The sequence below is a fragment of the Sciurus carolinensis genome, chromosome 9 (genome assembly GCF_902686445.1).
Source record: "Sciurus carolinensis chromosome 9, mSciCar1.2, whole genome shotgun sequence".
Taxonomy (NCBI): domain Eukaryota; kingdom Metazoa; phylum Chordata; class Mammalia; order Rodentia; family Sciuridae; genus Sciurus; species Sciurus carolinensis.
The window spans coordinates 25,347,275-25,360,252 of record NC_062221.1 but is presented as its reverse complement, the minus strand read 5'-3'; the positions used below and the strand labels follow the sequence as shown (position 1 = coordinate 25,360,252).

Sequence of the window (12,978 nt, the reverse complement as noted above, 5' to 3'; positions counted from 1 at the left end):
GCTGCACATCTAAACCATAGCAGTATGTGACTGGAGGGGAAGCTGGCCGAGGCTGAGAAAGTGGTTTCAGGCACAGCTTATCCATGTAAAGGGCTCATAAAGATAATTTTGTACATATGAGCTCACTGGATTCTCTCCAAAACCTGTACAGGAGACGGGAATCAATATTCCTACTCTCCAGGTGGAGAAACAGAGGCTCAAAGAAGCTTAGTGCTTTGCTGGAGCAAAACAGTGACTCCATCACTTCCGATGTCTGGAGGAAGGAATTTTGGGTAGATCAGAGACAGAAGGAGTAGGCAAAAGAGGGGGTGTCTTATTCTGCTAAGACAGCCATCACACATACCATATGCTCGGTGGCTTACACAAGACTAATCTATTTTCTCTCAGTTTGGGGGACTGAATGTCCAAAATCAAGGTGCTGCCTATGGCTTATTTTTTATTTTTTGGTACCAGGGATTGAACCCAGGGGCACTTAAAACACTGAGCCACATCCCCAGCCCTTTTTATGTTTTATTTTGAGACAAGGTTTCACTAAGTTGCTTAGGGCCTTGCTAAGTTGCTGAGGCTGGCTTTGACCTTGTGATCCTCCTACCTCAGCCTCCCAAGCAGCTGGCATACATGTGTGTCCCATTGCTTCCCTACTGCCTATATGGCTCTTGATGGGGGCTCTTTTTCTGGCTTACAAAAAGTCACCTCCTTACTGTCCTCACATAGTAAAGGAGAATCCTGGTGTCCCTTCCTCCTCTAATAAGGTCACTAGTACTATACCATCTGGGTTCCACTCTTCTGACCTCATTTAATTTTACCTCCTTAAAGGCTCTATCTCCAGTGTTGTCAAATGTCCTCTTAGGCATCAAAATATAAAATATTTTCAAAATATGAATGGGGCAGGGCACAATTCAGTCCATATCAGAGATATACTTAGCAATGTAATCACAGAAAAGAGCCCTGTAAATCCAGTGATTCTTAAACTTATTACTTTAGTACCACCTGGATATTTTTTGAAGTCTAAAGTCCAGGCCATGCCCTACATCAATTAAATTATATGTTCTGGGGGAGAGACATAGGCATTAGCAATCTTTGGAAGCTCTCCAGGTGATTTCAATGTACAATCAAGTTTGGAAAAAACTGCTATAAATTCTGATTAAATCAGTCCAACTGGATATATCAAGGGGATTGTTGCCAAAGATGATAAGGTTGGTAAAATCAAAAGGATTATCATTAAGTGATCACCACTGCCCTTCTTATTATCATACTTCATCATTTCTTTCTTGCAAAAGTTTTCTAGATTTTTCTATTGTAAATAGACCATACATCTAGGTATAGATGGTGTCTTTAATCCTTTTCCTCAGAGCTCTCTGGTCAACAGCTTGGTTTGGTGACATCTGGCTGGGCCTGCTCTGTGAAGCCAATGACTCTTCAAAACATATCAGTTTAGAGTTTTTTTATTTTTCTTGGATTCATGGAAGCTTAGAATTTGAAAATCAGAGTGACTTTGGAAATCACTGACTTCTTACAGATAAGGAAATGGAAGCTACAGACATCTAAAGTGTCTCCCTTAAGAATATCCTGAAATGGAAAAGAACCAATGTAACGCCATTTTGTTCTGATCTGACTCCATTGTATGCTTGCTTGTAATGTTTTCCTTTCAGCTTTCTGAAGCTGTATCTATGCTGCCAGTACAGTAGGACCTTCCTGCTTCCCTGACTATGGCCCTGTTGTGTAACAAAAGATTCTGAAATTGTAATCAAAACAATTCTCTCATGTAATCAAACTATATGCCTCAACAGGGTCCTTCTGACCTACTTGTGCCTCAATTGTTCTTGTGGTTTTTGCCTTTATAAACTCTGTACTTCCAAAATTCAGGGGCTGGGTGTTCTTTGAGGTGTTAACCTGCTCCCAGCCACCACTTGCCGGGCATGCCATTAAAGGACCTTTTTTTCTCTTTCAATTTGGTATGTGTGGTGGTTTGTAATTCTTGCACACTCCGTAATTCTTGCACAGTCCCTAGCACCCAATCAGTGGTGTTTGTCATAATGATTTGCACTCTTTAGTTATGCTTATATACACTCTATAGTTATGCTTACATAATAAATTTCACCTTAAAGTCAGGCCATGGCAAGGAAAGTATATCTCTCAGTTATGGAAAGTTGGAGATGATACATAGAAAACTCAAAGCACACAGTGCCCAGCACATATAATAATCTAGTATTATCCCTGTATGAGTTACTGAAGTCTGATAATATATTGACAACTGAAGAAAAAAAGTTCCTTGTGCAAAATTATCAGACTTCGTATTTGCTCATCTTTTGTTTTCCCAAAGAAGAGTTGTCTTTTCTTTTTACCTGCCCTTTTTGCTGACATTTTAATTTTATATATCTACCTAACAGATTTTCTGTTTGCTCATTAACATGTACATTTGCAAGATTTTAGTGTATCTTGTTAAAGCATAACTGTGTCCCTTTTCCCCTTATGCCAATCCAGGACTTGTTTCTTAGTCTTTATTTCCCAATCATTAAATGCAGTGTTTCTCTAGTGTGATCATTAGACCAGCAACACAGCATCATCTTGGAACTCATTAGAAATGCAAATTTCTGGATTCCTCCTCCAGATCTACTGAATTAGAAACTCTGGAGATGGGTCCCTCCAGGTGACTCTGGTGCAGATTAGAATCTGAGAACTCTGACTTTGTGTTATAGATGTTGCGCTTGAATCAGCCTTTTTAAATTGGAGTCCTTTCACTAGATATTAATAGGTATTGGGGATGGGCATCCTGTCCTCCGGACATCACTGATAAGTATGTGTCCTCTTTGCAGGACTTTTCATTGTCTTTAAGGGGTTGATAGTTATTATGACTCTGAGAGAGCAGCTACAGTCAAAACAATTTGACTACAGAATCTTTATTAGGGAGCATAATATGGGGCCAGTGTTTGTAGCAACCACTTTGGGAAAGAATTGAAAGAATTGAAATTGCATCCTGTTTCCACAATTACTGATTATGGGATCTTGAGCCTGTCACTTTGACTCTCTGAGCCTCTGTTTCCTCATTCCTCATGAGGATAATAATAAACCTTATGCCATAGGCTAATGAGAGCAGTAAGTGGGTGTAAAGTGTATCAAACAGTACTCAGCCTAGAGTAAAAGCTTCATAAATGTTATCTGTTATTTCAAATTATGATGACGATGATAGTAGTGATGATGACAAAAATGGCATTAGAGCCGATGGCCTTGGTGGAGAGAACACCAGATTGGGAGTGAGGTGACCAGGTGCTAGTTTGGGTCTATCATTTACTAAATTTGTGGTCTCTAAAGGCCACCTGATTGATGTAGTTCTCAACTTTCTTACTGTATGTTGAGGAGTATGGGTAAGGCCAGTGTTTTTCACACCAGAGTACATATATCAGCGTGTGCAGGGGGACACACAAAGATTTTCCAGTGCATGGATTTCTGAAAGCAAGACTTAAAGGCGCTCTACCTGAGAGTGTATTTGTGTCTGAGGAATCATGGAAGACCTTATTTCCTTTTACAAATGCCTCCAACCTCACACACACGGAGTGGCACATCTCCTCAAACTGATTGTGGTGTTTTGGCCCAGATGTAATCCACCCCCCTCAGGGAGACATTGGAGACGGGGTGGGAGTTGTCACACCAGGAGTCAAAATAATACTGAAAAACTATCCATCTAATTCATAAATGCATTTCCAATAAAAATGTTTACTTTCTGCCTCGGTTGAATTACCAAAACTTAAATATTTGTGCTGTTGTAAATGATTCCAATGATAATCCAGCTAGATTAAATTTTAACGCAGAAGCTTATAGGAAAAATTTAAAACACACACATGTATACATGTTATATATACATTTCCCCTTGCAGAGAATTATGACTAGGTAAACAGTAAAAGATTTTAAAGCATATACATATGCTACAGTTAGAATGAAATTCTATGGGAGGAGTTAAATGGAAATACAAGTTTAAGGAGAGAAATGAGCACTATAAAATATCCGACTTTTAAACTGAACATGTTTACATACATGTTAATGGATAATGGTGATATCAAATCACTGTGAATTTAGATTTCATTGAATATGTTAAAAGAGAGATGTGAAAGTTTTATTTTTACATGTCAGTTTTTATAATATGTCACAAGATTACACATTTTCAGATGAGATCTGGCGCATTCAGGGTGGTATGGTTGTGGAGAGATTACACATTTTCAACTGTTTAAACTTATAATGAAAAATAATCAGCTGTTAACTTTAAAATGTGCAAGAAGTACATAACTGCTTTTCCTTTGGAGTGGCTATGTAAGCAAAAATGGCTAGAACCTCTCTAAGATTCTTAGGCCAGTTTCCCCTGAAGCCCACCCTGAACTGAGAATCTGTGTGCATGTGATCTGTTGAGGAGGTGATGGCAGGAGAGCCAGGAAGCAATGCAGGAAGCAAGACAGGGCAGGAACCGAAGCCCAGCAAGGGTGTCATCTCAGCAAAGTCCCATAGAGGGCAGCTGAAGCCTGGTCCTTCCAGGGAACTCAGGTGTCTGCGGTAGGCTGCAGTGATGTCCTCAGGAGGCAAGGAAATTGGATTTCTTACTCCCTCCTAGATCAGTGATTGGTCAGAAGTGGCTATAGGGAGAGACACAAATTCCAGGAGGGTTTTAAGCCCCAGGCACTCAAGGGGCAGGTAGTCAGGTCAGCTCCAGGAGCCGAACAGCAGTCCTCCGAAGAAAGGCCGGTGCTGGTGCTGGAATTTGGTAGTGGTTGGGGGTCAGGGAAGAAGAAGGGGAGGAAAAGGGGGAAGTTGATGGGAAAGGGATGTTGTCTCATAATTAATGCAACAAAAAGGTCAAGAGATTCTGAGCTGAGCCCTGACATTGCCTATACTGCACATTCTTCCAAAGACCTATCTAATGATGCCAGATACTAAATTTGCTGAGCAGAGAATTTCCAATCACTAAGAAGTATACCTACAGTTCTATTTATATATTGCTCATTTATGTCTGTTAACACATCAGAATTTTATTTTAACTATTGAAAATGGCAAAACTACTTGTGTTTGTTTTGTATGTGGCTTATAAAGGAAGAGTTGGCTCTACAGGGAACATTTAAGTAAATACAGTAACATTAAGAGCAGTGTATATTTTTCTGTTTTGCAGATGGTGAGGACACAAAATGATTATAAGCAGATAAGAAGATAGCTCCTTGGGCATGTGTAATCTCACGTGGTTCTAACCAAAAAGTATGAATAATCTTTTAGAAGTGGTGTTAAGAATTTTCCTCAAAACAACTGGATAAGTGTGCTAAATTTTGTTCTTGTTCTCAAATTTGAGAAAGACTTTTCTGAATAAAGACATCAATGACCAGACCTAAGAAATCAGGAATGATGTCATTTTTCCTGAGAACTGGGAAAACTGAATTTGAAAAGAGTTAACTGAACCTTTTCTTTGAGAGCTTTGTTCATTAGTTTTGATCCATTGGATGATGTAGCTATCTAAAGATGATATTTGCAATAATTTTAATCATATCTATATCTCAAATTGAACTCTGGAGTAAAAAGAATTTAGAATGTCCTAGAACATCTTTTACCCATCTAAGAAGTGGGAGCCCATGCCCGTGTCTTCAGTTACCATATAGCCCTAATTTTGCATCTGGCAAAAGCCTTCTTCAAACTGCTATGAGTATGGATGTCCTTCACTAGGACATTTCAAAAAAAATGGAATTCAAGAGAAATAAAAATTGAGAAGAAGGTAATCTCATGAATTGCTATTTTGTGCTGTGATCAGTTTGTTATGTTTTAGCATGCTTTGCTTTGTGTGTACTTAATTTTTGATGAAAAAAAAAAAAACTTGGAAATGCATGAATACTAAATATGACCAGAGCTGTTCTTAAAAATTACAATGCAGCAGAAGACAATTTCTCAAATAAAACCAAGTCTGACAGAAACTTGTTCTGTTCATTTTATTTTATTTAACTATAGACCCATAGTTAGAATTAACTCAGACTCATCAGAATACAAATGAAGGAATAAACATATTTGGAAAATACATGTAAAATATAAAATAAACCAGTAGTCTTAAAAATCATTACATTTGGCCAAGGCAACACATAATAACCAATCAGTGAGTATGTATTATATAAAAAACAAGATCTCTGTGTTTTTCACATAATTTTCCTAAAAGTTGTTTACATAATTTAAAAATAACCCAATCAATTAATTCTAGATTGTCATATTTTTAAAGTACCATTTATGGCTGTATGGAAACATCTATAGTAAACTCTACTCATTTAATGCTTTTATTTTTCCCCAAGCACCCTGATATGTGTGTGTAAATGGGTATCAATGTGTACATAATGAATACATCAGATCCCAAAATCAGAAAGTGATATGGGTTGTCAATAATAGAAAACCACAGGACCTCCCACTGCTGAGAGAAGCATAACTGTTACAACTTTGAACAGCATTTTAACAATACATAGTTAGATATCCCACAACCCAGCAGTCTTGCTCCTAGCTCTATGCAGCCATGTGTGAGAAGCTCCTCACTCAGGAACACAAGGAACCAAATACAAACATGTTCATTGCAGTCTTGTGGGTTTTAGCGACGATTTGAAACCAACCTAAATGTCCTAATGTAGCATTTTCATACAAGGGAATATGATACTGGTTAAATTGAGCTGCATCTGGAGCAGCAGCTGTAAACATGGACAGATCTCAAAGATGATGACGAGGCAGGAGGAGTGGCAGAAGGATATGTTATGACATCATTAATACTACATTTTGAAACCTGGGAAACAATGCTACTTATTGTTTATGACTACTGACAACTCTAGTGAAAGCTAAGAGGCACACATGGAGATGACAGACGCCAAACTCCAGAGTGGCTATCTTTCAGCAGGGAAAGGTAAAGCAGGGGTCCATGTTGTCATTGTAATGCTTATTTCTTAAGCTGGGGATGGAAACATGCACATTTCTTACATTATTCTTTAGAGATTTTTGTATGCCTGATGTTTCATAAATTTGAAAGAAAATTAGACCTGAAAAAAAAATTCAAAATTCAAGTAAATCCTTATGCTATATCTAAGACCATGTTAGGAATTGGGAGGGATTTTTAAAAATAGATAAATCTCTTTGCCCTGGAAGAGTGTGCTGATAGCCAAGGTTGTCAGAGTTTAAAACATTCCAAAATAATGGTGAAAACTTGTCCTCTTCACTGACAGGTCACATAATTTTGATCAGTGTATAAAATTAGTTTATGTCACTCTGAGTTGCATTCACTTTTGATGTAAATTTTACATATAAATAGTTCGAAGGCATATAGGACATAGAAAAATTGGATGCATATAAGAAGGAAGAGAGATGATACTAAGTGATATTGTTTTACTGGAGGAGCAATTACATTATAACTATAAGGAGCCTTTAAATAAGTGTAGTATGTACTTTAGCCATTCAAGACAGAAATATAATACCTACATGTGTACTGTGGGTCTAGAAAAATCAAGAACCAACAGCAGAGAATGATCGTAGGGTAAAATATTGCAGTGCACAAATTCTGAGTAAGAGATCCAGTAATTGTTTGGGATTCAGAAAATGAAAAAAATTACATAGGGTTTAAATAATTGGAGAAAATTTAAGGAATAAATGAGATCATGCCAGTTTCCTGATGAAATGTGATAATAATAATGCTTTCCTTCAGGCTCCTTTATGATAACAGTGTCCTAGAAGGAAGTTTCTAAAGGTCCTTTACCTTTCTCACCAGCCTCATCTCTTCCCACTGCAAGGAACTTCTTCCCCTTCTCCTACTCATTCTTCTGGGCTGACTTTCACTGCACATCTTCCATAAGTAAAGCTGGACAAATAACTCCACACTGCTGGCTATTCTCCTGGTACCTGGATCTCTCCCTTGGGGTCCTCACCAGGGTGGGTTATAATGGCCTATTCACTTGTTGATGTCCCTACAAGGCACTTAAGTGAGCCTCTCTGTCTTGCTCACCACTGTGCACCTAAGACTTAGCACAGTGCCTGGCACTTGTAAGGAATCCAATAAAGATTTGATGAATGAAGGAACATTTGGTCAGGAAGGATAAATATAGTTTGATTCAGTACTGAGGAGAGGAATTAACATGAGCAATAATAAGAAAACATGCCAGAAAGTCATAAGTCTGTACTTTGGTGAGTGGGGAAATGGGCAGTGAGTGAACAGGGCTTGTATGGTGGCCAGTGTGACTGCATTGGGAATCTGAGGCCATAGCAAATATGGTACTGAAAAACAAGTTTGTTGTCTTTGCTTTTAAAAGGAGTTGGCAAAAAAAAAAAAAAAAAAAAAAAAAAAAAAAAATCTCAAGCGGTTTCACAACATCCAACCTATTTGAATATGGGGTGATCCATGAGCCCAATTGCAGCCCTATAAAAGGACCCATGGTGCATGCATTGAGTACCCGTTTCCCCAGAGATTTTATGCAGAAATGACCCATAGCTGAGCCACTGCAACCTTATGTGACATGAGACAATGCACTAGAACAGCTGGCCAGAATTACAGATGACTAAGAATCCTGTGAGATCTCTGGAAAACTTCATTTGACATTTTAAATATGATTCATAAATCTTTTATCTAAGTGCAGACAGTAGGGGTGAAAAGTTGAGTAGTCATGTTTAGAAGTTTATGCAGCCCCTGTTGGTCTCCCTAAATTGAAACCTCTTTCCATCTCTCTAGAGTGATCTGTCTCAGCTTTCTGACACCTCTCCTACTCTGAGAGTATCAGAGATCTGGCTCCAGAAGTCTGACATTTTCTTTTGTCGAAATTTCTTCTCTCATGGTTCACTTTGGTAGGCCTAGCACCTTGTAGAACACTAGGAACTTAATAGAGGCTTAATAGCTATTTTTCTTCATGCCAGAAGGGATGAATGAATCAGCCCAATCTCGCTGAGGCTGGATAATGTCCTGTTGGCCTCCTTCTCTTCTTCTCCCAGCTTCTACTTCCCAAAAGGGATTTGGATTCCATGTTGAAAAAAAGTCCTTTGGCAGGACTAGCAGTTATCCTTCACATGAAGGCTGCCAATAAGACAATTCTTACTTTTGGATCTTGAATGTTTCCCAAGGCTGATGTATTTTCAAATTTTTAAAAAATTAGTGCACTATGATTATAAATAATTGTGGGGTTCACTGTGACATGTTCATATATGCACCTAATATAATTTGCTCCAGTTCATTCCCCAGTGCTTCCCTTCCCTCTTCTTCCTCCCCCTTGATCCCCTTCCTCTATTGTGCTGGTCTTCTTTCTATTTATTTATTTTGTTAGTTGGTGTATTATACTTACCCATAAAAAGTGAAATTTTTGTGAAACTGACTAAATTATGCTATGTGCATATAATAATATATCACAATGAATCTGAAGGCCCGGGTATTAAAGGCTTGGTTCTCAGTTCACGGCACTACAGGCAGATGGTAGAACATTTAGGAGGTGGGGCCTAGTGGAAGGAAGTTAGGTCATTGAGAGTACACCCTTAAAGGGAATATTGGGATGACATCTTTCTCTCCTTGCCTCCCAACTGCCATGATATGAACAGTTTCCACTGAGCAGTTCTATGTACTCCCACCATGATATACTGCCTCACCACAGGCCCAAAAGTAATGGAGCTAACCAATAATGAACTGACACCTCCAAAATTGTGAGTCAAAATAAACCTTTCCTGTTTTTTACATTGATTTTTCTCAGGTATTTGTAACAGCAACTGAAAGCTAACTAACACAAATGGGGACAACTGCTGTGCAGAACAGGCTCACTAGTACACTGTATTCTCTTTCAAACAAAAAAATGGGTAAGACTCAAAGATGATTAATATTATGAGAATATATTAGTAAACAGCACAAATCATCTTTTTCCTCTTAGTCACAAAACTTCTGCAAATCAAAAACAGTCTTTTTTTTTTTTTTCCTTTGCTGTACTGAGGATCAAACTCAGGGCCTTGTGCTTGCAAGGCAAGCACTCTACCAGCTGAGCTATCTCCCCAGCCCCCCAAAAAGTCTTTTCTTACATGATATAAAGTGCCCTGTGTTTCATGACTTTAGATGGTCACAATCCTAGCTTCTCAAAGTGTAGCTAAATTAACCAGCAGTATAGCATTACCAGGGAGCTTGTTAGAAATGCAGAATCTTTGGACTCCAAGTCTACTTGGTCAGACTCTGCATTTTAACAAGATCTCCAAGTAATGATGTACATCTAAGTTTGAGAAGTGCTGGTCTAGAATTCATATGTTTGAAGCTCTGTGAATGAATAGATGCATGTGGTAGCTGTTCAGTTCAGTGAGACATGGTATATTGAGCATCTGCCATACAACATTCATTGTGCCAGAGGCAGGGAACATAAAGATCATTAAAAATGACATATTCATTAAACTCTTGGTTTAACGGGAAAGACTGACCCAAAAAGAGGTCAATTTAATGTAGTGGTGCTGAGGCAAAGGTAGCAGGGTGCACATGGGATTAAGGAGAAGGAGTCTTCAGCTCAGACAGAATACAAACAAGGTTTCCTCAAGGAGAGTTCCTTTGATCTAAAGAGTTAAATGAAAATGATTAGATTCAACTTGGCAAGACAGAAACTTAAAAAAAAAAAAAAAAAGAAAGAAAAAAGAAACGAAAAGCCCCGAGTTGTTTGCCCCCAACTTTATGGTGAAAGTTATTTTTTTTTCTCTCTCTCTGAACTTCTTCACTCAAAAAATGAAGACTGAGAAGCTACCACCTGTCTCAGATGGGCTCTAAGAAAACAGGAGCTGTGACGTGTTCTCTGGCTAGCTCAACCTACCTAAATCTAATGCGCGAATCTCCTGGCTTTTGTTTATAAAAACTGTAACAGTTTCTATAGGACCAGAAGAGACAGGTGAGCTGCTTCTCCCCAGTTTGGGCCAAACTGCATTCAATTCATTTTTCCTTTTTACATCATTTTCTTTGTTTTTTTTTATATATGGGCAAGGTACCCAATCCAGCCAGGTGCTACCCAGGCAGGTTCCCTGGCGTGGCTGCTGGTGGCAGAAGGAAGAGTCTCTCCTGGCCCTTTATTCTTAAAGTAGGTTTAGTTTAAATCACGAACCCCATTGCTTTCATGAGGAGGAGGGGGTGACTATGGATTCTGTATGTTAACTCTGCATCAAGGGGTGATGGGAAAAGAGGTAGAAGGGTAAGCATGGGTCAGTCAGAGATGGTCTTGTGTGCAGTGCTGAAGAATTTAGATTTTACTCTGGAGGCACTGGAGTCCCCAGGAAAGGGACAGACATTTTTTATGGTTTGCAGTGGCTGATAGAGGAGGAGGGAATTATAGGGACAAAGAATTAATCACGGGGCAATCAGTCCGTTATCCAGGCAAGAATATATAATGGTGCTCAGATGGAGATTTTTAAAAAAATTATCTATTTATTTATTTTTATTTTTTACAGGAGATTTAAGAGAAATATTCAGAAGGTAAAATTAGTAGGATGTGATTATCCATTGGTTGAAATAAAAGATAAGGGAGAGGAAGAGACAGGGCATGTTGACCTGTGATTCTCAAACTCGAGTTTGCATTAGAATCCCCTGAAGTCTTATTAAACATAGATTGCTAGACCCAGAGAATCAGATTCAGTAGATCTGGGGGAGGCCTGAGAATTTGCATTTCTAACAAATTCACAGGGGATGCCGATGCTGTTGGTCCCTGGCCCACACTTTGAGAACCACTTTTCTCATGTAATTCAATGGTCCTCTGTTTTGGATACTCCCTGGAATCACAAACTACTGATGTCTGAGCCTCACTTCCAGGTTTCCTGACTGAATTTGCATAGGTGCAGACTGGAAAGTGGGCATTTCTCAAAGTTTCACATGATTCTAAAGTGCAGCTAAATACCAGCTGGGTACCTTTTAATTATATTAGGAATATAGATAAAGGAGCCATGTTGTTGTTTCTTGAGTTTATTGAAATTATTTCTTCATATTCTTTTCTCCAAATACTTCATTACATGTGCAAATATGTAGCTGATGCATCTGGAAGACCAATACAAAAGGACAGATTCTAAGGAGATGAAACTAGACACTACTTCCATACTCCAGGCAAGAGGCAGAAGGAAAACAAACAGAACCCACATCGTCTGAGTTCTTTCTATGAGTCAGATACTGCAATAAGTACTCTGTATACATTACTTCACGGAAGGTTGACAGCTAAGCTAAAGTAAGATGTCATCATCTCCAGGACCCAAAAAGCGGAGGTCACACAATCCAAAGTGAAGGGGAATTGAGATCTGGATTTGCCTGATTCTCTACATATACTATCATGGGAAGAGAAATTGTCCATACACTATATAGAAAAGTAGCCAGAGTTAGGCATCAGGTGCTGACATCCTTGTCTTCGCTCTATGCCTAACTAGTTGTGACACCTCGAGGAAATTATCATTTCCCTGGGCCTGATTTTCTCCTGGGGATAACAATGTGACAGAGCTCCTTGCACTAAGTGAGATAATATCTAGCACAATGTCTAACACAAAGGAAGAATCTCAAATAATGCTAGCTTTTATGATCTACTTCTTCATCATTATTATCAGTTAAACGAGGGTACCAGGATAATCTTCCCTAATATTCCTTCAGTTTATGAACACTGTGATTAAGAATTTGTTACTTTGACATTTGCAACTACTTTCTGAAACTCTTCAACCATCAACTTTGTCTTCAGAATTGGTCTTTTCATATAATTAACCATTTCCTTCCTATAACCGCCACACCACCCACCCGCAGGGTGTCTGACTGGTTGGGGTTGCTCCCTGGTCCTCCGTGGCTTGTGATATGTCTGTTTTGGTAATCTTGCAGGAGCTCTATTACACCTGTCCGGTGGTGTTGCTGTTTTCAGCAATGCCTGCAGTGCCTGCAGGAGAGTCCTTCTGCCAGATCAGCAGGATCGCTGTCTAGTGAACACATTTGCAGTGATAAATGGACCACACTTTGCAGCTTCTATGCTAATGGTCTTT

At 38.9% G+C, this 12,978-nt stretch overlaps 1 protein-coding gene across 1 annotated transcript in view; it reads left to right on the top strand.

Annotated features, from left to right (window-relative positions):
- Col6a5 (collagen type VI alpha 5 chain) overlaps window positions 1-5,894 on the top strand; it is a 160,271-nt gene extending 154,377 nt beyond the window's left edge. Inside the window, exon 41 of the mRNA XM_047564445.1 lies at window positions 5,153-5,894. Within this exon, the coding sequence (XP_047420401.1) occupies window positions 5,153-5,172 (20 nt within the window). The 3' untranslated portion in view covers window positions 5,173-5,894. The remainder of the gene's footprint in view (window positions 1-5,152) is intronic.
- Window positions 5,895-12,978: the final 7,084 nt, after the last annotated feature.